The 25,213-nt window shown below is 56.4% G+C and overlaps 3 protein-coding genes across 3 annotated transcripts in view; 2 read left to right on the forward strand and 1 right to left on the reverse strand.

Moving 5' to 3' along the window:
- The window catches only part of MED12L (mediator complex subunit 12L), a 99,446-nt gene extending 93,668 nt beyond the window's left edge, over nucleotides 1-5,778 (reverse strand). Inside the window, exons 1-4 of the mRNA XM_065748257.1 lie at nucleotides 5,678-5,778; nucleotides 3,644-3,748; nucleotides 2,104-2,295; nucleotides 588-747 (exon numbers count right to left, since the gene is read on the reverse strand). Coding sequence (XP_065604329.1) covers nucleotides 588-747; nucleotides 2,104-2,295; nucleotides 3,644-3,748; nucleotides 5,678-5,776 — 556 coding nt within the window. The 5' untranslated portion in view covers nucleotides 5,777-5,778. The remainder of the gene's footprint in view (nucleotides 1-587; nucleotides 748-2,103; nucleotides 2,296-3,643; nucleotides 3,749-5,677) is intronic.
- SERP1 (stress associated endoplasmic reticulum protein 1) overlaps nucleotides 1-25,213 on the forward strand; it is a 312,396-nt gene that overhangs the window by 236,309 nt on the left and 50,874 nt on the right. The gene's annotated exons all lie outside the window — the stretch shown is intronic.
- On the forward strand, nucleotides 7,837-11,776 carry CLRN1 (clarin 1). The gene is made up of 3 exons (XM_065747820.1): nucleotides 7,837-8,208; nucleotides 10,826-11,005; nucleotides 11,303-11,776. Exons 1-3 carry the CDS (start codon nucleotides 7,956-7,958, stop codon nucleotides 11,566-11,568), a joined length of 699 nt encoding a protein of 232 aa, XP_065603892.1. The 5' UTR covers nucleotides 7,837-7,955; the 3' UTR covers nucleotides 11,569-11,776.

Below are 25,213 nucleotides of genomic sequence, written 5' to 3' on the forward strand. Positions count from 1 at the left end.
TAGTCACAGCTGCTTTAAAGGCAAAAGAGGAAAAAGTTCATTCCCAGCAGTAGAAGAGCTGTAGGTAGTGCATATGAACTATGAGAGCTAATATTTGGGTATTTTGTATCCCTTAGAGGTGTTTGTTGTTTGGTCTGCTGTCTTGGTGCCAGACAGCATCATTTAACATCCCTACTTAAAATAAATGCATTATCACCTATGTTCTGACACGTGCACTTCAAAATTAGCATCTTATTCCAGGCTTTCTAAACCAGCAGCTCAGTTTGCTCCTTGGCACCACTTAGTGCAGCCTTTGCCACACCTGCTCCCCCACCAGAGGATTGATCAGTGCTTCAGACACAGCACAACCAACTCCTCAGGCACTGTGCTTGGAGACTGAGGGAGAAATCAGCCGGGAGGAGAACGAGCCAGCAGAGCAGTAGTTTTGCTGCATGGCTCTTTGTACTCATTGGCACAAGATTCTAAGCAAAACCAATTAAAAAGAATTTTTAACCACTCAGACATTAAGTAACACTGATGCAGTGAACAAGAGAAGCAGGTCCCTTCAGCTATCACTACACATTCAGATATCAGAGCTGTTTATTTACCAGTGTTTGGGTCAGTGGCCTGGCGTTTCTTGATTTTAGCTTCAGAAATAGCAGCATAGTAGGCACATGTCATTTTGATCAGCCATGCTGCTCGCAGCAGCGGTACAGAATATTTTGCTAAGTAAGCAAAAACATCTTCTTTTTTACTGAGAATGGGAACCTGAAATGAAACAGGAAGCAAGTTACAGCACAGTGCAAACAGCAGCCAGCACCTGTGGGTTAGCCCAAGCCTCCTCCACCAACCACGTGGACAGCAGAGCTCTTCATCAACAAGGGAAGCCAAACAAAGCCCACTGTGCAGACTAAAAGAGACTTGACAATACAGAAGAACTACCCTGCACTTCCCCCAGGTTACACCTAGTAACATCCTTTTCCAGCTCTGAGATATCTACATGGCCACTAGCAAACCTCTCAATTCTGCCATCCAAAGTGCAGAAGGAGTTCTGCAAGCTGATCCTCAGAACTTCTGGAAAATAAAGACATACCAAGATTTTGGTTAAGGGTTCAGTTACAAAGATGTTGTCTGTGTCTCCAGTGCCCCAGCTCAGAGTCTGTAATGATGCAGTGTGTCAGAGAAGCAAGCTGGCCAGCTGTGACACCTGTCCACATGCCACACACACAACAGGGCTGGTCCCACAAGAAAGTCCCCCTGTGTTGCCACAGCAATCCTCAAGCCCTTCTGCACAAAGATAGCATCATTTCCAAATGTATTCTTATAGCAACACATATGAGAAAAAGACATTTCATAACCAGTGGAGACAGAAGGGAACAGAGGCACAAACACTACACTACCAAAAAGCCTGGAGAAAAGAGGTGCATCAGTGCAGCAAACAAAGCAGAGAGCTTTTTCAGTACGACTCCTCCGTGGTCAGTGCAGGGGCTCTACCCCACTAGTTTGGGATCTTAATGTGCTTATGCATCATTGAAGAGATGACCATAACTGTAGTTGCTGGGTTTTTTAAGTATAAACAATGAAGGAAATCTGTGTAGTGCTCCTAAGGTTAACGTCCAGTAAGGTTCAAGAGAAACTAAGGATTAGTGGTACTCTTGCCATACAAAAGTTTGCTTTGTTGGTGGGCCTACCAGTGGCAAAGCAGTTCATGTTCTTCACCAGCCAGTTACCCATAATCCTGGTGGCATCTCTAGATTCACACCACATTTCTCAGTTTATCTCCTCTTTGTTAAGGATCTGCAGAATGCTAAGGTGAGGAATAAAATTGAAGAGCTCAACGCTATTCTTTGTTGGCAAAATCTCATTAATCACACATTACCCTGGCCTCAGTAAAAAAGACACCTCCTCAACAGCCACATTTCATTTATATACAGCTGCAGTTTGTACCTAAGTGCCACTTCCAATTTTCAAGAAGCTACTTGTAGTGTTAAAGTACAAAATTATAAACATTTTTAAAGCAGATATATCTTAAACCTTTTAACGTATTTTATGAATGCTGCCTTATCCTCACAGACCAGTTCAGTATGAGTCAATATCCAAGAAATAGGAGGAGTATTCTTATACCTTTTTTGCTAAAATAGTCAGTGGTTTACTTCCTGCTAAATCTGTGAACCAGTTGTGAATGGCACTCTGAGACCGAGCAGTAACCAGCCAGTAGTTGTCTTTGGCATTTACTTGTGGTTTCTTCTTTCCCGTGTCCTGGAACGTATTAAGTTTTAGCTTTTCTGCTAATATGCTGCTGAAGTAAGCGCCAATCTGGTGGGTAAAGAGAAAAATAAACATACGTATGACAAAGCAGTTAGCAAGCCTCTGCTGTACAGTAGTGCACAAGGGACTTCCATCTCAGTGGGTGCAGTCATCACTCTAGTCCAAGCTAGCAACCCAATAAGATTACACTTAAATTCCCTGCAGCTACAGGATGGTGATTCCTGTCATTAAGTACCCGTGCAACACTTTTGCAATATCAGCAAAGAAGCTGCAGGCCAGCAAAGCCAAGCCAGAGGAGACAGGCCTCAGAGATAGCAGGGACACAGCTGCTGCTTACAGTGACCCTAAGGGCTGCAAGGACCCTGAGCCACATCGTGCCAAGAGCTGCATACCTCACACTGAGGACGTGACTCAGTGTGTCCTCAGAACACTCCTCTTTTCAGCATTCTAACACACCATAAGGTATACACCCAGCTTTCACCCCTATTAAGAACAAGTCTTGCTGTCACAAGAACTTCATTCACTGTCTTTCCATCACCAGTTACAGCAGGCAAAAATGCCAAGATTTGGATAAGCTGCAAAGTCTCCTGACTCCTACTAAAACTGCCTGCACCACCAGCTGATAGCTTGAGTGGAAAATATTGTACCACTCCTTCCCTGGAAGTTTCAGTCCCAAAACAGCAGGGAAAAAAATAACAGCCCAAGAGAGGTTTTAATCGCTGCATAAGGTGGTTTACACCTCAAGGTTACTACAATGGAAATTCATTTTCAGGCTTGCCAGTAAGAATCAGACATTTGATTTTCTAACATGTATACCCACAGATACTGAACTTATTCTGTAATTCTGCCAAACAACTGTAAGCAATTCTTTGTGAACTTTTATTTCGCTTTCCAGTTATGCCCAACAGGCGAAACAAGATTAATTAACATAGCAGACAGAAGCACTTGCAGGTGGCAACTCCAGCCCAGCAAAAGCAGAATAACATAACAGGAAACTCTTTATCACTCCAACAGTAACAGCCTTGTAATTTACTTGTATTACTTCTCACTTCAGATCTACACTCTGCTAAAATAAAAGAGCATCACCGTAGAAGTAAGTTTGCATTTTCCAATAAAGCCATGAAGCGTTATACGTTTTAAGAATCAAACAGCAGAAAATTACTTTGTCAGAAAACATTTTTAGAAGATTCTGATAACTCGTGAACCAGCTTTGTGCTTCCCTCTGAAGACTGATAACACCAGGTAGCAGAAACACCATGTTCTTCTATTTGTTCTGTAATTAACTTTAACACAAAGACTTCCAACTAGAAAGCACAGAAGCCACAAACTAAGCCTAACCATCATCAGATGGGAGCAAGATAAGTGAAGGCATTCAGAGTGAAAGGTGCTGTCCTACCTTCGAGGCATTGATGACAATATTTCTAGCAGAGCCATGCTCATCTCCAGAGAAGGCAGGCTGGTTACTGAAGCCTTGCTTGACATTCACCGCAGTAAGTTCATCCTGCAAAGAGAGTTTTAAGGGAGAAAAATAAATGACAGTTTAGGATGTCACACCATTCAGAGACACGTGCATTGCAAATGCACTTGCTAGTCCCTCGTACCTGAATGGCTCTTAAAATGTACTGTGTGTTCACAAGGATTTATCAAAGGGAAACACCACGTTCTCCTGCTCCCAGTAAGCACTCTCCCAGCTGCAGACCTCAAGGCTGTAACACGATAAGGATGCAAGCTGTGCTGCTGCAAGAGGACTGCTGCCCAGAGGAAGGCAGCAACAACCAAGGCCTGCTCTCCCTACCTGAGCTTTCTGTGGCTCATCCCAAGGCCCCACTGTCAGGCAGCAGGGACAGGGGACAGAGCCGTGGGGAGCCCGCAGGCAGCACAGCCCTGAGCATGCTGGAGCTCCCTTTGGGCCCTCCCTGAGGAGAAGGCAGAACCCTCCATCAACAAATGAGCCACCTGCCCCAAAGGTGCTTCACCAGCTGTGCAAGGGTAGGATAAAAGCAATCCCCTATGGAAGCAAAGAGCAACAGGCACACCACCAATCAAACAAAAGAGGACAAAATAAAGCAGGAAAATTATAACTTTACTGGATTGGACTAACTTAGTTTTGGTGATGTGCATCCCCAAATATATTTATATATATATTTCTGACCCAGAAGCTTCTATGCATTTCATTCTCTTGTGCTTTGCAACTCGCTTTGCTTTTCGGTACTTTCACAAAGTTTGGGAGTAATGCAGAAGACAGCAGTGTGTTTAGAAGAAATTTCAGCTCTCCAGGGTTTAGGAAGTTAGTGAGCCTCATCTAAATTGTAAATGAAATCAACAAGAAGTGCTGGAACACTCCTCCACCCACACTGTCCCCAAGACAGCCTTGAAAACACAGATGAATGCAGAGATGAAAACGATCAAAGAGATCGTAAGCAAATAAATAAACGGTAAACGGCAAACAGATGGAGATAGATGTTACTATTAGAGCCCTTTTCACAGATGACCCCAGTTCTGCTATCTTTAAACTCTTCCTCTTCTGAAAAAAGCTGCCTAGATATCACCACACTGAAAATAACTGAGCCCTATGTCCTACCAACATATCTACCACTGCTGTGGGAGCAGGCTGGGATGGGCTGACAACATAAACACGGCAGCGTTTTGCTTTTGTCTGGCTCTGGTTATTAGCACAACTTCTCCAGCCTTCAGCAGGGGCTCGGAAATGTTAAACACAGAACGCGGGACCGTCACAAACCCAAACACCAGCTAGAAATTAAACTAACAGATAACACGGCCTGGGAACGCAACGCACGGAGCTCAGCTGAACATTCACAGGACCTCTCCTGGCGAGCATCCTTCCCCTGGTTCCATCTGCGAGCCCCTGCACAAGGACGAGCACGGCAGCGCTGCACGACGCAGCCGCTCGCTATGCTGCGCACCCGCGGCACTCCGGACCCGGGGCGCCCGCCCGCCCTCCGCGCACCGCCCGCAGCCGGGATGCGGCACCGCACCGCGCCGGGGCTGGGAGCGCGGGACGGGCTCCGCTCGGGGCCGGGGAGCCCTCGAAGCGCGGCCGCCCCTCCGCGCTCACAGCCGCACGGCCCGGCCCTCCGCCGGCCCTCCCCGCCCCCGGCTCGCCGCAGAAAATGCAAGTCAGCGGCCGCTCCGCAGCGCCCGGAGCCGCGCAAAAGTTTCGGGGGACGCGCCGGGCCGGGAGCCGAGGGCGGCGGCCGAGAGCGAGGCGGGATGGGACCGGGGCAGCCGGCACGGCACGGCATAACACAGCACAGCATAGCACAGCACGGCACAGCACTACGTAACATGGCACGGCACGGCGCAGCATGGCACTGCGTAACATGGCACGGCACGGCACAGCAGAACACAGCACTGCGTAACATAGCACGGCACGGCACAGCGCGGCACGGCACGGCACGGCGCGCCTCACCTCCTTCTGGCGCGGGTCCTGCGGATAGACGTCGGGCGGCCCCAGGCGCGGCCGCTTGAGCGGTCTCTGCTCATAGCTGAGGAGCCCGAAGGCGGCCATGATCGCTCATGTTCGCCGCGCAGCGGGCGGGCTCTGGAGCGGGCTCCGAGCACCAGGGAGCAGCACTCCGCACTCGGCGCTCGCCCCCCGCCCCAGCCCCCGCCGCTACGGGGGCGGGATGCGGTGTGCCACGGCCGGGCACGGGGCGGCACGCGTTCCCGTTTGTAACACCGTTAATTTTAGCAAGCGAATAATCCGCCGAGGACGATCAATCGCTGCCCCGGGGGAGGAGCCCCGGCCGCCTCCCGGCTCTGCGGATCCCGGCTCGGCGTCCCCGCGCTGCCCCACGGGTCCCGGGACGAGGATCGGGCCCCGCCCCCAGCCGGGCCGCCCCACGGCAGCCAGGGAACCCCCGCCCAGCCCCGAGGCTCCAGCACGCGCCGTGCCACCCACCTCGTCCCATCTCGGCCGCCGCGGGTGGGAGCAGCGCACAGCCCCACGCTCCCCCGGGGCCGGGCAGTGCTGATAGCAAACTGCGATTTCTTTTGTCTCTAAGTAACTCCTGAATGAAACCCAAGGTAAATTCAAAGGTGCGGCTAAATCAGGCAATAGCATTAAAGTAGGATAGCAGTGCCCCCACACCCTCTCGTCGACTGATGCCTCCTCTATTAAACGTTTGTCCCTTTGGCTTACCGAGTTACTGTTCATGCCTTCATCCACGTAGTTCGCCAAAGGCAAGAATCAAGGTTTGTTGCCTGCAGGCTTCCAGCTCTGGTTTGGGACACTTTCCCGACAGCTCTTCTGACCAGATTTGGCCCAAAGTTGCATCCCAAAGGCCAGCAGCTGCTCGGTCCCACCAGGGGTAAACGCTCCAGGACTTCTCAGTGACACTGGGGTGCAGAGTAGCGATAGCAGTGCTGTGGTCCCTCGCTTTGGTTAGGTTCATAGATACATTAGCTTGGATCATCTAGTCCAACCATCCTCCTATCACCATCCCTACCCACTCAACTACTAAATCTAAGGTTCACATCGTGCACACTTTAAGAGTGTCATTGGATTTCATGCTCACGGGCATTGTCCTCAGAGTAACAACTGAGAAAGACCCCTACGTTCAGTTCTTCCAGGACATTCCAGTATATTTTGTGCCCTGTAATGCTCTTGCTACAGAATACCTTGGGAACGTTCCTGGTTTATTTGTAAGAGCGTGGAAATCTCAAAGGCATGAACTACTGCTTCATTAGAAAACACCACCAGAAAGCTGAATCTTGAAAAAAAAATTCACCAGCACCATGACTGCCACAAGATTATATTCTTCCCCCATCAAATTCTTCCTACAGACCTGATATATACGCATAGGCTCACGTCCTTGCTTTCACTGTTATTCTGTGGTGATAGCTGTACTGAAACGTTGCAGTCATTGCACTCAGAAGTAAAGCACTGCCAGTCACCGCTCCCAACGCCCCGCCCCGCCCCACGCACGCTCGGGGCAGCGCCATCTCTCGGTCACTCGCGATGACCACAGAGAAAGCCGCAGCTTGAAGCTTAAACGGTCACTGACCTGCACGCTGCCCTGCTTCGTTGTCCTGAAACCTTGATATTAGACTCAGAACATCTGAGGAGTGCTCCTGCTGCAGACAGGCAAGCGGGTATCAAAGCACTCCTGAGCTGAAAGGGGGAAAACACCCCAAACCCTATGTTGTCTCCAAACCTGGGGCTGGTCAGCACCAGGAGGGGCAGCAGGGACAGGGTGGGTGCCAGGGGCCCTACACCAGGTGAGCACACACGCAGGTGCCCACACTGTGTGCAGGTGGGGTCACCCAGCACACCCCAAGCGCTGTGCTGCCTTCCCCCGCGCTGGGACAACTGCCACAAGGAGCAGAGCAGCCTGGCACCGCTGGCTCTGAGGGATTCCCGGGCACGCAGAGCCCTCCGAAAGTTCCCTTTCTGCACGGCCCATAACCCAGCAGGCAGCCAAGCCTGGCCCTGCCACCGCCGCCCAATCAGACAGCCGGGAAGGGCAGAGCGCTCATTGAATTACACGTTCCCTTGTTACTTTACTCCTCCGCTATCGAGTGACACAGAGGATGGGCTGAAACGCTCTGCACAGCGTTCCGTTTGCGGCTCCATCAGAGGCACAACCAGGAGCTGCAGGGATGGGGAGGAGCGCATCCTCCCGGCCCCTCCCGGCCACGGGCACCGCTGCAGCCCCTCGCTGAGCTCACAGCCCCCCCGCACCACCATGCCCGCCCCACAGAAGAAAATCCTCTTCTGCCTGGCTGGGGCGTTCAGCTTCGCGTGCGCCCTGGGCACCGCAGCGGCCATCGGCACGCAGCTGTGGGTGAAGGGAACCATCCTGTGCAAGACGGGCGCGCTGCTGGTCAACGCCTCCGGGCCGGAGCTGGACAAGTTCATCGGGGACATCCAGTACGGGCTGTTCCACGGCGAGAGAGTGAGGCAGTGCGGCCTCGGGGGGAGGCCCTCCCAGTTCTCATGTGAGTAAGAGGAACCTGAATGACCGAACGCTCGCTGCTCGGGGCCGGGAGGTAGCAGCTCTGTATGGTGCTCAACAGGAGCAAAATGCTCTAAAGCCAATGCTGCTCTTTGTCTTTTAGCTTTCAGGTTATTACCTTTTTTCTGACACTTGCAAAGCCATGCTAACATCTCCAGCAATCTGCATTTCAATTACGCAGCCATCCACTTTTGAAAAATATATGCTATTACTTTAAATACTTTTGTTTTGCAGTTATAATCTTTGCCATTTCTCCATGCTTCCAATGCCACAACTGCTGTTCTGTCGTGAACAATAAACTAAGCAAGCAGGAGTCCCACGAAGGAGCTGAGGCATAGGGGCACTTTGCTGCTGAAGCAAAGGAGCCAGAGGTTAGCACTGCTGCATCAATTGGAAACTGCTCACTTGTTACTGGCTGACATTCAGTCAACAGGTCTGCAAACGGAGCATGGAACATAATAGTATGATTTGCCTTCTCTGTCTGATTGAGCTCCTCCTCTGCCTGTTTAAACAGACAGAAACTCCTGTATCACTTTATCTGCCACCATAGCCTGAAAACGCACTGCCCTGCATGGGATGGGGGATCGGAGCAGCCCAAGCCGTGGTTCCTGCCACAGGAGGGGCCATCCCGAGCCACCAGGGCCGGCTATAATTCTCAAGAGGAGCACACCTAGGAGTTGGTGCAGCAGTGATGGTGCATACCCGCGTGGCTCGTGTCTGCAGCAGGTCCTGCCTGCAGCGTGCTGTGCCTGCTGGCTGAGCTCTCACCAACAGGCCAAGAAAGCGTTGGCACTTTCATTACAAATTGTTTTCTGATCATCTTCTATTTAGATTAAAAAGCAAATACAACACTACCACTGCAGCAGGGCTTATGTTCAGCAAAATACAGCTGGACAGCTTAGCAAAACGTGCCTCTGTTGTTGCAGAGGGTGGTCACAGGCTGAGGCCAGTGTGCAGCCCCGGGGCTGCAGGAGCCCCTCTCCACATGAGACAGAGCCCTCAGAGCTCCACGCACACCCCAGGCAGCGGCACAGCCCCACAGCACAGCACCGTGCATGGCAGTGCTCATCAGCACGTCTGAGAGAAACAGCATATAAAATAGGCCAAGTGATTTAGTTCTGTGTTTGTTCCACTAAATGTTCCCCCCTGACCACTATATCTCTTTTAATTGTGAAATGAATGTGCTCTGCTCAGCAGGGGAAGGCCTTCTGCCTCATTTACTCCCGCTGCTTCTCATCAGTTTCTAGGTCAGCAGTCCATTTTCTAAAGGTCACGGGCATGCACACTAACACAGTATCTCATTCATTACTGTGCATACTTTTCTTGCAAGATGGCATTACTGCTGGAATCCACTTTATCACTACAGTTTTGTGACATAACAGGAAAAAATTATAAATGCAGGTGCCAAGGGAAAGACCCTGCACAACACCATAACTTCTCCTTAAACAACAAAGGTTAATGAATAAATGAAGGTGTTTGTCCTCACAAAGAACAAGGAGGTGCTGCATGAAGTAATGGCTCTCCTGGCACAAGCTCTGCAGGGTGCACTCCTCAGCCTTCTCACAGCACTCAGTGCCCTTCTGAGTACCAGCACTGCAGCTGCTGCTCCAGCTTGTAAATACACGGAGCATGTAAGGCACTGCAGCAGCTGGCAGCCCAGCAGACACAAGGCACAGCTGTAAGACTTGCTTGGTGTTACACCAGGATGATGTAAGCCGTTCAGGCACCAGTGGTCATGAGTGCCAAGCAGAATCTGCCCTGCCTGCTCCCTGGGTGCTGGGAGCAGCATCACAGCACAGCTCTGCAAACACGAGCTCCATCCATTGCCCTTTGGTTTAATGGGAAGAGTTAACCTGACATGGCATCGCCTGCTGCTCTGTGCTCACTGCATCACCAGCTGCAAAGCAATTGCTCCAAGCACTTCACACAGCAGTTAATCCATGCACAGCCTTTCATTCCCATTTCATTGCTGTCACCCCAGTGTAACCATGCCTGCAGAGTGGAACAGCTGAGCATACCCAATAACTTCTACAACACCCATTGTCATCAAACAAACATGCAAAGGAAGGCCACCCCACGCCGCTGCTAAGCAGGTCCACAATTGAGGATAACAACTACAAAATGCATTAAATACTTAAAATCAGTGATTCCTAACACTTGGTGTTGGGTGGGCACAACGTGAATCCAGGAGCACACAGGCACAGCACCAGCCCCCTCTGCAGCCAGCAGGGGAAGCAGCACAGCACCATGCTGCACCCCAGGAGGTTGCAAGGTTCCTTCATGTCCTCTCCATTTGTTACCTTGCTTTTTGGCCCTCCTGCTTCAGATAGGATGCATCCTGAGAGTCTGTTAACCCGCGTGTAGACAGCAGCCCTGTCAGTGTGACACACCTTCAGTGTGACCTCAGGAGCACAAAGGGAACTGCTGGGCTCCCTGTGCCCCCCTCCAGTGAGATCAGCGTGGGGCAGGAGGACAGACTGCACCTGGGAAGCACAATTTGAAGCAATTAACACAAACCAGCAGGAAAGCCTTGGCATAACTTCCAAATTAACTTTGCTTAATGTTTATAATACTTTTTTTTTTTTTAACTTCACCTTTAGTTTTTCCAGACCTGCTCAAGATTATCCCTGCTAGCATCCACGTCAGCGTCATTCTCTTCTGCACAGTGCTGATCATCTTCACGCTGGTGGGAATGGGCTTCTTCCTGTACAACGCCTTCGGCAGCCCCTACGAAACGCTGCATGGCCCTGTGGGGCTGTACCTCTGGAGCTTCATCTCCTGTGAGTACCCTCTGTGGGCTGCACATCCACTGCAGTATGGGGCGACGGTACCGAGACCAAACAGCACGTGGGGGCCGGGCAGGAGAGGTTGGTTTTGCTGCAGGGCTTTGTGCACAACAGAGCCGGGCACGGGGAGCGGATGCCGCTCATGGTGGGTTGGCAGCAGGGTGGGAGAGAGCTGCCCCCAGCAGCACAGCAGCTCCAGCAGCCTACAGGCCCTGGGGACACCACGCTCACTACCATGGGTGTGGCCCCGCTGCAGGGACCACAATGATGGGCGTTTCGTGCTCCTTCCAGGTTCCTGTGGCTGCCTCATCGTGATCCTCTTCTCCTCTGAGGTGAAGATCCACCACCTCTCAGAGAAAATAGCAAACTTTAAGGAGAAAAGTTTCACATTTAAGACACACAGTGAACGGTTTGCTGACTCCTTCTGGATCATCCTGGCCTGCTCCCTGGTGCACTTCCTCAACGCGCTGCTGATACGCTTGGCCGGCTTTGAATTCCCCTTCTCTAAACCCAAGGACTCAGGGACAGCCACTGGTGCTGCAGACCTGATGTATTAGGGTCATACAGCGTGAGGACAGAGGTGTTTGCCACTGCTACCTTCAACAGCTACCACCTGTACCAGCTTTTAAAGGAGTTAAAAACAAGAGAAGGTTTCGGATAACCGTCAGCGTGACGCACGCAGTAAATAAAAGATAACATGCTAGTTGATAAACCCAGATCAGAATACCCTTTCTCTACTGGAGTAAAGAATTCCTGAGGCATCTGCTTCCCTTCAGGGCCAATTTCACAGCAGCTGCTGTGAACAGAACTGAGAACTCAACAGCACAGAGCTGAACCAGAGTCACAGCAAGAGGATCTGCCATTCAGCCGCCTCCCATCACCAGCACAGCTCAACCTGCCTGCAGCTCCCAGGGAGCCACAGCACAGCCCCTGCAGCACCGGGCAGCAGGGAACCTCCAGAGAGGAGAGCACTCACCCTGCTCCCAGCACCAGCCCTGCCACAGACCCGCAGGGGAAGGCAGCACCCGGGCAGGGACCAGCCCTGCCCCCCAAGTCCCTTCTGACACCTCACACAGAGGCATCGTGTATGCCCATAAAGACTTCTGAGCTTTAAAAACACAATCTTAAACTCTCTAACCCCGGAGCCCCCAGAACTCCACTTTGTAGAGCAATCCATGCAGGGAGAGCTTAGTGCCTCAGGATGAGTTCTGTGCAAAAACATAATACGCACTCACACTGCTGCACCCCAAGGTGAGGGGTGCATCCAGGAGCAGAGCAACGTGAGCTCAAACGCAGCAGCACCCACCACAGCCTCCACCAGGACTATGAGGAGCTCTGCCCAGCCAGCAGACAGCAAGATGTCATCAAGCAGCACAAATAACCACAGGCAAAGCCCCTGGCACACAGCAAAGGGATGAAATGCCATACACAGCACAAGCGTGCTGCAGCACACCAAGCTCTGACAAGGGAAAGCCTGAGAGTCTCTAACACGAGGGGTGACAGAGCCCAGAGCAGACGGATGTGTTTGCTGCCATGCCTTCACCTCTCACAGCCAGACAAGGTGCCCCAGCCACTTGGGCACACGGAAGGGCTCATCCTACCAACACCACCCTGCAGGGCACAGAGTCACCGCTCAGATTGCACAGCGCAGGAGCCGGGAGCCTGCTCAGCTGCCATTTACCTGCAGAGGCAGCTCCTGCACAGCTGCATGCCGCGAGCAGTCCTCTCACAGTCACCTGCAGCAGCCCCAGTGTGCAGGCACCTCTGGAAGCCTCAAGTTGCAGCAGCATGCAGGCTGACTTTGCTGACATGTATGCTCGTTTTTATGCTTTTACAAGGAATGGTAAAACATTCAGTGCTGGCTGCTGGTTCTGCGTGTGCAAGGTTTGACACCCTCACCCGGCTCCTCTCAGTCTTACAGAACAGTCCCTCCCAGGCCGTGCAATCCGAGCCTTGTTCCTAACCACGTGCAAGGATGACTGCAAGTCACTGTGACCATCAACACTACATTTATAATTTGCTTGCTAATTAATAAATGTGTTCTTGCTAATTAGTGATAATGTATCTTAACATAAAATTTCTATTATGTTTCACGGCATTACTTGCTATACTGCAATTAATGTGGAGTACTGCTCCACCCTCCCTGCTGCCTGGAGCTCCACAGAGGGTCCTCCTCTGCAGTACAGCTGTCTGCCGGGGGGGGGTGGGAGGGGGGAGGGTCAGGATGCTCAGCACTGTGTCCGCCTCAGATGCTCCCACTCTGAAGGAGCAACATTTGTAAAATAAAGAACGGCACAGAGCTACCCCAGTACTGAAGAGCAACCCACTGCAGTCACAGCTGCTGAGTGGTGGAGGGAGGACGAGCCACTGGGGAGCCCTTCAAAAAGACCACTGCCATCTCATCCCATCCCCGCTGCAGGGGGAAAAGCACAAAATAGTACCCACACAAAATAATGAAAGCAGACAGAATATTTTTGTATAGTTTATCCAGATGGTAAAAAGACAAGTGCTTTGACGAGGGAGCCTTTCTCCTTCCCCCCGCGTCTGTAGGCTTCCAGTTGTTCTTCTTGCTCGCCCGCTGGCTCCCACGTCGCACTTGCCCACGCCGCTTCTATCTTCCGCAGCCGCTCCTGAAATACGAGCCAGGACACCGTTAAGACCATTGAGAGCACCAGAAAACCCTCCACCTGAAGGAGGCGGGAAGCCCAACAACCCAAAGCAACTCTGCGCACGCGACCACCACCCGGCCAGAGAAGACCTCGCATCCCCTCTCATCCCCCCCGTCCCCAAATTCTTCCAACAACACTCCTTACAACGGCTTTTCTCACCTCTCCGACGCGCCGCGGAGCTCCACCCGGCGCCGCAGGGGATCACAGAGGCGGGCAGACTGGGCAAATGGAGCTGGGCACACAACTAGCAGCGGCTAAAGAGTCGCTTCCCTGCTTACAGGGGACCCCCAACCACTGCCTTCACTGAAAAGGGCCTGGGACTCCGGGACACAGCCGCTCCCTGACTTACAGGGCAGCCCCGATCCCTAAGGCCGAGGGAGGCTCCTTCTCTCCCAGTCCGGGGCATCTTTTTTGACCCGCACCCCGCTAACGGGGCGGTGGCCCCACACAGGCTGCCAACAGAGCACAAAGGCTCGCACACCCAGACCCTGATTACAGGCGGGTCGACAACACCCCCGGAGCCACAGAGCTCAGTTTCCCCCTCAGCGGCAGGAACAACTCTCAGCCGCCAGGCAACGGGGCAAAACGGCCTAAGGCCGGGGTCGGGGTCCCAGCCCTGGTTTTTCCAGGGAGGGTGTAAGCCCAACCACACATCTCACGGCCCCACGCCTCTGAAAGGCCGGGGCCAGATCCCACCTGAGTACAGGGGGTCTCTCACAGCAACAGCTCACCAAGCACACGGGGCACGCACAGCCCTGCCTACAGGACGGTACCCCACACCTCACCCATCATCTCCAGCAAGCCCCGTGGAGCACGCAGCTCCCGCCAACGCCTGAGCTACAGGCTGGCCCGCCCGGCAGCACAACATCATCATGCATTTAAGAGAACAGGGAGCAACCTCGATACCCACCGAGCGGGGAGGTCACCCCAGCTACAAACAGGACCTCAACCTGCACCCTTTAACGGGACAGGGAGGGGTCATCCCCGCCAGCTGGATGGCTAAAGCAGCCGGCTGCAACACCGCAGCCTCCCCGGACCTGATTACAGGGGGGGCGGGCCGCTTGGGGGACAGAGTTAGGGCTAGCTACAGTTTGAGACACGCACCCCGAGTACAGGGCTGTCACACCGCCAACAGAACGAGCGGCCACACAAGGACAGGCCCGAGCCCTGGCTACAGGACGGCCTCAGCCACACAGCTACCACGTGGCTCTCATGCATACCAAGTAACAAAAATGGAGAAAGACAGGACATCCGCTGCGCTCGCAGGACTGAGAGGGGGAAAACCCCCCATTGCGGCATGCGCCAAAGTCCTCCGTTCCTCCCTGGGAAGCCAGAGCTAAGCTGCAGCCATTTTGAGGAGGCCTAAAGGGAAAGCTCAGTCGCTCCGTCACTCCACAGGCACAAACAAGGAAAGGAAAGGGAACGCACACACACAGATGCGACTTTCCAGAAGGGAAGGACAACGCAGCACAGCCAATCCCTGGGAATAAACCCGCAACCACGAGCAACAGACAAGAGCCTGTGACCTGTCCCCAGGCGGCACGGAAGCCTCAGACCTCAACGTGCCAAGGGGCTTCTCAGGTAAGGCCAAGGACCGGGACACACGCCCCGAGTACGGGGACATCACAGTGACAGGCCACCAGCAGGCAGCAGCGCCGCGGGGCCGAAGGGGTGGGGCAGGGAAACGGCACTACCCTGCTTACAGGGTGGCCGTGGGTCCGGTGAGCTCCATTTCCCACTCAGGTGCGGAGAGGTAGCTCTCGCCCTCCGTACAGGGGGCCACACTCCCCAGGCAGCCAAAGGAGCAACGTGGCAAAAGGCCAACTACTACAGCAAAGACCCGAGCCCTGCTTACAGGGAGGTCGCCCAGCACAAAGCCGGCCTGGTCACCCAAGGCACCGGCAACACTCGACTCCAATTTGACTATGGCCCCTGATAACAGGGAGGTGCTTTGCCCAGGGAGCCTTTCTCCTTCCCCCCCGCGTCTGTAGGCTTCCAGTTGTTCTTCTTGCTCGCCCGCTGGCTCCCACGTCGCACTTGCCCACACCGCTTCTATCTTCCGCAGCCGCTCCTGAAATATGAGCCAGGACACCGTTAAGACCATTGAGAGCACCAGAAAACCCTCCACCTGAAGGAGGCGGGAAGCCCAACAACCCAAAGCAACTCTGCGCACGCGACCACCACCCGGCCAGAGAAGACCTCGCATCCCCTCTCATCCCCCCCGTCCCCAAATTCTTCCAACAACACTCCTTACAACGGCTTTTCTCACCTCTCCGACGCGCCGCGGAGCTCCACCCGGCGCCGCAGGGGATCACAGAGGCGGGCAGACTGGGCAAATGGAGCTGGGCACACAACTAGCAGCGGCTAAAGAGTCGCTTCCCTGCTTACAGGGGACCCCCAACCACTGCCTTCACTGAAAAGGGCCTGGGACTCCGGGACACAGCCGCTCCCTGACTTACAGGGCAGCCCCGATCCCTAAGGCCGAGGGAGGCTCCTTCTCTCCCAGTCCGGGGCATCTTTTTTGACCCGCACCCCGCTAACGGGGCGGTGGCCCCACACAGGCTGCCAACAGAGCACAAAGGCTCGCACACCCAGACCCTGATTACAGGCGGGTCGACAACACCCCCGGAGCCACAGAGCTCAGTTTCCCCCTCAGCGGCAGGAACAACTCTCAGCCGCCAGGCAACGGGGCAAAACGGCCTAAGGCCGGGGTCGGGGTCCCAGCCCTGGTTTTTCCAGGGAGGGTGTAAGCCCAACCACACATCTCACGGCCCCACGCCTCTGAAAGGCCGGGGCCAGATCCCACCTGAGTACAGGGGGTCTCTCACAGCAACAGCTCACCAAGCACACGGGGCACGCACAGCCCTGCCTACAGGACGGTACCCCACACCTCACCCATCATCTCCAGCAAGCCCCGTGGAGCACGCAGCTCCCGCCAACGCCTGAGCTACAGGCTGGCCCGCCCGGCAGCACAACATCATCATGCATTTAAGAGAACAGGGAGCAACCTCGATACCCACCGAGCGGGGAGGTCACCCCAGCTACAAACAGGACCTCAACCTGCACCCTTTAACGGGACAGGGAGGGGTCATCCCCGCCAGCTGGATGGCTAAAGCAGCCGGCTGCAACACCGCAGCCTCCCCGGACCTGATTACAGGGGGGGCGGGCCGCTTGGGGGACAGAGTTAGGGCTAGCTACAGTTTGAGACACGCACCCCGAGTACAGGGCTGTCACACCGCCAACAGAACGAGCGGCCACACAAGGACAGGCCCGAGCCCTGGCTACAGGACGGCCTCAGCCACACAGCTACCACGTGGCTCTCATGCATACCAAGTAACAAAAATGGAGAAAGACAGGACATCCGCTGCGCTCGCAGGACTGAGAGGGGGAAAACCCCCCATTGCGGCATGCGCCAAAGTCCTCCGTTCCTCCCTGGGAAGCCAGAGCTAAGCTGCAGCCATTTTGAGGAGGCCTAAAGGGAAAGCTCAGTCGCTCCGTCACTCCACAGGCACAAACAAGGAAAGGAAAGGGAACGCACACACACAGATGCGACTTTCCAGAAGGGAAGGACAACGCAGCACAGCCAATCCCTGGGAATAAACCCGCAACCACGAGCAACAGACAAGAGCCTGTGACCTGTCCCCAGGCGGCACGGAAGCCTCAGACCTCAACGTGCCAAGGGGCTTCTCAGGTAAGGCCAAGGACCGGGACACACGCCCCGAGTACGGGGACATCACAGTGACAGGCCACCAGCAGGCAGCAGCGCCGCGGGGCCGAAGGGGTGGGGCAGGGAAACGGCACTACCCTGCTTACAGGGTGGCCGTGGGTCCGGTGAGCTCCATTTCCCACTCAGGTGCGGAGAGGTAGCTCTCGCCCTCCGTACAGGGGGCCACACTCCCCAGGCAGCCAAAGGAGCAACGTGGCAAAAGGCCAACTACTACAGCAAAGACCCGAGCCCTGCTTACAGGGAGGTCGCCCAGCACAAAGCCGGCCTGGTCACCCAAGGCACCGGCAACACTCGACTCCAATTTGACTATGGCCCCTGATAACAGGGAGGTGCTTTGCCCAGGGAGCCTTTCTCCTTCCCCCCCGCGTCTGTAGGCTTCCAGTTGTTCTTCTTGCTCGCCCGCTGGCTCCCACGTCGCACTTGCCCACGCCGCTTCTATCTTCCGCAGCCGCTCCTGAAATACGAGCCAGGACACCGTTAAGACCATTGAGAGCACCAGAAAACCCTCCACCTGAAGGAGGCGGGAAGCCCAACAACCCAAAGCAACTCTGCGCACGCGACCACCACCCGGCCAGAGAAGACCTCGCATCCCCTCTCATCCCCCCGTCCCCAAATTCTTCCAACAACACTCCTTACAACGGCTTTTCTCACCTCTCCGACGCGCCGCGGAGCTCCACCCGGCGCCGCAGGGGATCACAGAGGCGGGCAGACTGGGCAAATGGAGCTGGGCACACAACTAGCAGCGGCTAAAGAGTCGCTTCCCTGCTTACAGGGGACCCCCAACCACTGCCTTCACTGAAAAGGGCCTGGGACTCCGGGACACAGCCGCTCCCTGACTTACAGGGCAGCCCCGATCCCTAAGGCCGAGGGAGGCTCCTTCTCTCCCAGTCCGGGGCATCTTTTTTGACCCGCACCCCGCTAACGGGGCGGTGGCCCCACACAGGCTGCCAACAGAGCACAAAGGCTCGCACACCCAGACCCTGATTACAGGCGGGTCGACAACACCCCCGGAGCCACAGAGCTCAGTTTCCCCCTCAGCGGCAGGAACAACTCTCAGCCGCCAGGCAACGGGGCAAAACGGCCTAAGGCCGGGGTCGGGGTCCCAGCCCTGGTTTTTCCAGGGAGGGTGTAAGCCCAACCACACATCTCACGGCCCCACGCCTCTGAAAGGCCGGGGCCAGATCCCACCTGAGTACAGGGGGTCTCTCACAGCAACAGCTCACCAAGCACACGGGGCACGCACAGCCCTGCCTACAGGACGGTACCCCACACCTCACCCATCATCTCCAGCAAGCCCCGTGGAGCACGCAGCTCCCGCCAACGCCTGAGCTACAGGCTGGCCCGCCCGGCAGCACAACATCATCATGCATTTAAGAGAACAGGGAGCAACCTCGATACCCACCGAGCGGGGAGGTCACCCCAGCTACAAACAGGACCTCAACCTGCACCCTTTAACGGGACAGGGAGGGGTCATCCCCGCCAGCTGGATGGCTAAAGCAGCCGGCTGCAACACCGCAGCCTCCCCGGACCTGATTACAGGGGGGGCGGGCCGCTTGGGGGACAGAGTTAGGGCTAGCTACAGTTTGAGACACGCACCCCGAGTACAGGGCTGTCACACCGCCAACAGAACGAGCGGCCACACAAGGACAGGCCCGAGCCCTGGCTACAGGACGGCCTCAGCCACACAGCTACCACGTGGCTCTCATGCATACCAAGTAACAAAAATGGAGAAAGACAGGACATCCGCTGCGCTCGCAGGACTGAGAGGGGGAAAACCCCCCATTGCGGCATGCGCCAAAGTCCTCCGTTCCTCCCTGGGAAGCCAGAGCTAAGCTGCAGCCATTTTGAGGAGGCCTAAAGGGAAAGCTCAGTCGCTCCGTCACTCCACAGGCACAAACAAGGAAAGGAAAGGGAACGCACACACACAGATGCGACTTTCCAGAAGGGAAGGACAACGCAGCACAGCCAATCCCTGGGAATAAACCCGCAAACACGAGCAACAGACAAGAGCCTGTGACCTGTCCCCAGGCGGCACGGAAGCCTCAGACCTCAACGTGCCAAGGGGCTTCTCAGGTAAGGCCAAGGACCGGGACACACGCCCCGAGTACGGGGACATCACAGTGACAGGCCACCAGCAGGCAGCAGCGCCGCGGGGCCGAAGGGGTGGGGCAGGGAAACGGCACTACCCTGCTTACAGGGTGGCCGTGGGTCCGGTGAGCTCCATTTCCCACTCAGGTGCGGAGAGGTAGCTCTCGCCCTCCGTACAGGGGGCCACACTCCCCAGGCAGCCAAAGGAGCAACGTGGCAAAAGGCCAACTACTACAGCAAAGACCCGAGCCCTGCTTACAGGGAGGTCGCCCAGCACAAAGCCGGCCTGGTCACCCAAGGCACCGGCAACACTCGACTCCAATTTGACTATGGCCCCTGATAACAGGGAGGTGCTTTGCCCAGGGAGCCTTTCTCCTTCCCCCCCGCGTCTGTAGGCTTCCAGTTGTTCTTCTTGCTCGCCCGCTGGCTCCCACGTCGCACTTGCCCACGCCGCTTCTATCTTCCGCAGCCGCTCCTGAAATACGAGCCAGGACACCGTTAAGACCATTGAGAGCACCAGAAAACCCTCCACCTGAAGGAGGCGGGAAGCCCAACAACCCAAAGCAACTCTGCGCACGCGACCACCACCCGGCCAGAGAAGACCTCGCATCCCCTCTCATCCCCCCGTCCCCAAATTCTTCCAACAACACTCCTTACAACGGCTTTTCTCACCTCTCCGACGCGCCGCGGAGCTCCACCCGGCGCCGCAGGGGATCACAGAGGCGGGCAGACTGGGCAAATGGAGCTGGGCACACAACTAGCAGCGGCTAAAGAGTCGCTTCCCTGCTTACAGGGGACCCCCAACCACTGCCTTCACTGAAAAGGGCCTGGGACTCCGGGACACAGCCGCTCCCTGACTTACAGGGCAGCCCCGATCCCTAAGGCCGAGGGAGGCTCCTTCTCTCCCAGTCCGGGGCATCTTTTTTGACCCGCACCCCGCTAACGGGGCGGTGGCCCCACACAGGCTGCCAACAGAGCACAAAGGCTCGCACACCCAGACCCTGATTACAGGCGGGTCGACAACACCCCCGGAGCCACAGAGCTCAGTTTCCCCCTCAGCGGCAGGAACAACTCTCAGCCGCCAGGCAACGGGGCAAAACGGCCTAAGGCCGGGGTCGGGGTCCCAGCCCTGGTTTTTCCAGGGAGGGTGTAAGCCCAACCACACATCTCACGGCCCCACGCCTCTGAAAGGCCGGGGCCAGATCCCACCTGAGTACAGGGGGTCTCTCACAGCAACAGCTCACCAAGCACACGGGGCACGCACAGCCCTGCCTACAGGACGGTACCCCACACCTCACCCATCATCTCCAGCAAGCCCCGTGGAGCACGCAGCTCCCGCCAACGCCTGAGCTACAGGCTGGCCCGCCCGGCAGCACAACATCATCATGCATTTAAGAGAACAGGGAGCAACCTCGATACCCACCGAGCGGGGAGGTCACCCCAGCTACAAACAGGACCTCAACCTGCACCCTTTAACGGGACAGGGAGGGGTCATCCCCGCCAGCTGGATGGCTAAAGCAGCCGGCTGCAACACCGCAGCCTCCCCGGACCTGATTACAGGGGGGGCGGGCCGCTTGGGGGACAGAGTTAGGGCTAGCTACAGTTTGAGACACGCACCCCGAGTACAGGGCTGTCACACCGCCAACAGAACGAGCGGCCACACAAGGACAGGCCCGAGCCCTGGCTACAGGACGGCCTCAGCCACACAGCTACCACGTGGCTCTCATGCATACCAAGTAACAAAAATGGAGAAAGACAGGACATCCGCTGCGCTCGCAGGACTGAGAGGGGGAAAACCCCCCATTGCGGCATGCGCCAAAGTCCTCCGTTCCTCCCTGGGAAGCCAGAGCTAAGCTGCAGCCATTTTGAGGAGGCCTAAAGGGAAAGCTCAGTCGCTCCGTCACTCCACAGGCACAAACAAGGAAAGGAAAGGGAACGCACACACACAGATGCGACTTTCCAGAAGGGAAGGACAACGCAGCACAGCCAATCCCTGGGAATAAACCCGCAACCACGAGCAACAGACAAGAGCCTGTGACCTGTCCCCAGGCGGCACGGAAGCCTCAGACCTCAACGTGCCAAGGGGCTTCTCAGGTAAGGCCAAGGACCGGGACACACGCCCCGAGTACGGGGACATCACAGTGACAGGCCACCAGCAGGCAGCAGCGCCGCGGGGCCGAAGGGGTGGGGCAGGGAAACGGCACTACCCTGCTTACAGGGTGGCCGTGGGTCCGGTGAGCTCCATTTCCCACTCAGGTGCGGAGAGGTAGCTCTCGCCCTCCGTACAGGGGGCCACACTCCCCAGGCAGCCAAAGGAGCAACGTGGCAAAAGGCCAACTACTACAGCAAAGACCCGAGCCCTGCTTACAGGGAGGTCGCCCAGCACAAAGCCGGCCTGGTCACCCAAGGCACCGGCAACACTCGACTCCAATTTGACTATGGCCCCTGATAACAGGGAGGTGCTTTGCCCAGGGAGCCTTTCTCCTTCCCCCCCGCGTCTGTAGGCTTCCAGTTGTTCTTCTTGCTCGCCCGCTGGCTCCCACGTCGCACTTGCCCACGCCGCTTCTATCTTCCGCAGCCGCTCCTGAAATACGAGCCAGGACACCGTTAAGACCATTGAGAGCACCAGAAAACCCTCCACCTGAAGGAGGCGGGAAGCCCAACAACCCAAAGCAACTCTGCGCACGCGACCACCACCCGGCCAGAGAAGACCTCGCATCCCCTCTCATCCCCCCCGTCCCCAAATTCTTCCAACAACACTCCTTACAACGGCTTTTCTCACCTCTCCGACGCGCCGCGGAGCTCCACCCGGCGCCGCAGGGGATCACAGAGGCGGGCAGACTGGGCAAATGGAGCTGGGCACACAACTAGCAGCGGCTAAAGAGTCGCTTCCCTGCTTACAGGGGACCCCCAACCACTGCCTTCACTGAAAAGGGCCTGGGACTCCGGGACACAGCCGCTCCCTGACTTACAGGGCAGCCCCGATCCCTAAGGCCGAGGGAGGCTCCTTCTCTCCCAGTCCGGGGCATCTTTTTTGACCCGCACCCCGCTAACGGGGCGGTGGCCCCACACAGGCTGCCAACAGAGCACAAAGGCTCGCACACCCAGACCCTGATTACAGGCGGGTCGACAACACCCCCGGAGCCACAGAGCTCAGTTTCCCCCTCAGCGGCAGGAACAACTCTCAGCCGCCAGGCAACGGGGCAAAACGGCCTAAGGCCGGGGTCGGGGTCCCAGCCCTGGTTTTTCCAGGGAGGGTGTAAGCCCAACCACACATCTCACGGCCCCACGCCTCTGAAAGGCCGGGGCCAGATCCCACCTGAGTACAGGGGGTCTCTCACAGCAACAGCTCACCAAGCACACGGGGCACGCACAGCCCTGCCTACAGGACGGTACCCCACACCTCACCCATCATCTCCAGCAAGCCCCGTGGAGCACGCAGCTCCCGCCAACGCCTGAGCTACAGGCTGGCCCGCCCGGCAGCACAACATCATCATGCATTTAAGAGAACAGGGAGCAACCTCGATACCCACCGAGCGGGGAGGTCACCCCAGCTACAAACAGGACCTCAACCTGCACCCTTTAACGGGACAGGGAGGGGTCATCCCCGCCAGCTGGATGGCTAAAGCAGCCGGCTGCAACACCGCAGCCTCCCCGGACCTGATTACAGGGGGGGCGGGCCGCTTGGGGGACAGAGTTAGGGCTAGCTACAGTTTGAGACACGCACCCCGAGTACAGGGCTGTCACACCGCCAACAGAACGAGCGGCCACACAAGGACAGGCCCGAGCCCTGGCTACAGGACGGCCTCAGCCACACAGCTACCACGTGGCTCTCATGCATACCAAGTAACAAAAATGGAGAAAGACAGGACATCCGCTGCGCTCGCAGGACTGAGAGGGGGAAAACCCCCCATTGCGGCATGCGCCAAAGTCCTCCGTTCCTCCCTGGGAAGCCAGAGCTAAGCTGCAGCCATTTTGAGGAGGCCTAAAGGGAAAGCTCAGTCGCTCCGTCACTCCACAGGCACAAACAAGGAAAGGAAAGGGAACGCACACACACAGATGCGACTTTCCAGAAGGGAAGGACAACGCAGCACAGCCAATCCCTGGGAATAAACCCGCAACCACGAGCAACAGACAAGAGCCTGTGACCTGTCCCCAGGCGGCACGGAAGCCTCAGACCTCAACGTGCCAAGGGGCTTCTCAGGTAAGGCCAAGGACCGGGACACACGCCCCGAGTACGGGGACATCACAGTGACAGGCCACCAGCAGGCAGCAGCGCCGCGGGGCCGAAGGGGTGGGGCAGGGAAACGGCACTACCCTGCTTACAGGGTGGCCGTGGGTCCGGTGAGCTCCATTTCCCACTCAGGTGCGGAGAGGTAGCTCTCGCCCTCCGTACAGGGGGCCACACTCCCCAGGCAGCCAAAGGAGCAACGTGGCAAAAGGCCAACTACTACAGCAAAGACCCGAGCCCTGCTTACAGGGAGGTCGCCCAGCACAAAGCCGGCCTGGTCACCCAAGGCACCGGCAACACTCGACTCCAATTTGACTATGGCCCCTGATAACAGGGAGGTGCTTTGCCCAGGGAGCCTTTCTCCTTCCCCCCCGCGTCTGTAGGCTTCCAGTTGTTCTTCTTGCTCGCCCGCTGGCTCCCACGTCGCACTTGCCCACGCCGCTTCTATCTTCCGCAGCCGCTCCTGAAATACGAGCCAGGACACCGTTAAGACCATTGAGAGCACCAGAAAACCCTCCACCTGAAGGAGGCGGGAAGCCCAACAACCCAAAGCAACTCTGCGCACGCGACCACCACCCGGCCAGAGAAGACCTCGCATCCCCTCTCATCCCCCCGTCCCCAAATTCTTCCAACAACACTCCTTACAACGGCTTTTCTCACCTCTCCGACGCGCCGCGGAGCTCCACCCGGCGCCGCAGGGGATCACAGAGGCGGGCAGACTGGGCAAATGGAGCTGGGCACACAACTAGCAGCGGCTAAAGAGTCGCTTCCCTGCTTACAGGGGACCCCCAACCACTGCCTTCACTGAAAAGGGCCTGGGACTCCGGGACACAGCCGCTCCCTGACTTACAGGGCAGCCCCGATCCCTAAGGCCGAGGGAGGCTCCTTCTCTCCCAGTCCGGGGCATCTTTTTTGACCCGCACCCCGCTAACGGGGCGGTGGCCCCACACAGGCTGCCAACAGAGCACAAAGGCTCGCACACCCAGACCCTGATTACAGGCGGGTCGACAACACCCCCGGAGCCACAGAGCTCAGTTTCCCCCTCAGCGGCAGGAACAACTCTCAGCCGCCAGGCAACGGGGCAAAACGGCCTAAGGCCGGGGTCGGGGTCCCAGCCCTGGTTTTTCCAGGGAGGGTGTAAGCCCAACCACACATCTCACGGCCCCACGCCTCTGAAAGGCCGGGGCCAGATCCCACCTGAGTACAGGGGGTCTCTCACAGCAACAGCTCACCAAGCACACGGGGCACGCACAGCCCTGCCTACAGGACGGTACCCCACACCTCACCCATCATCTCCAGCAAGCCCCGTGGAGCACGCAGCTCCCGCCAACGCCTGAGCTACAGGCTGGCCCGCCCGGCAGCACAACATCATCATGCATTTAAGAGAACAGGGAGCAACCTCGATACCCACCGAGCGGGGAGGTCACCCCAGCTACAAACAGGACCTCAACCTGCACCCTTTAACGGGACAGGGAGGGGTCATCCCC

The sequence above is a fragment of the Cyrtonyx montezumae genome, unplaced genomic scaffold (assembly GCF_038088225.1).
Source record: "Cyrtonyx montezumae isolate F1298 unplaced genomic scaffold, pur_monq_1.0 scaffold_5, whole genome shotgun sequence".
Lineage (NCBI taxonomy): Eukaryota > Metazoa > Chordata > Aves > Galliformes > Odontophoridae > Cyrtonyx > Cyrtonyx montezumae.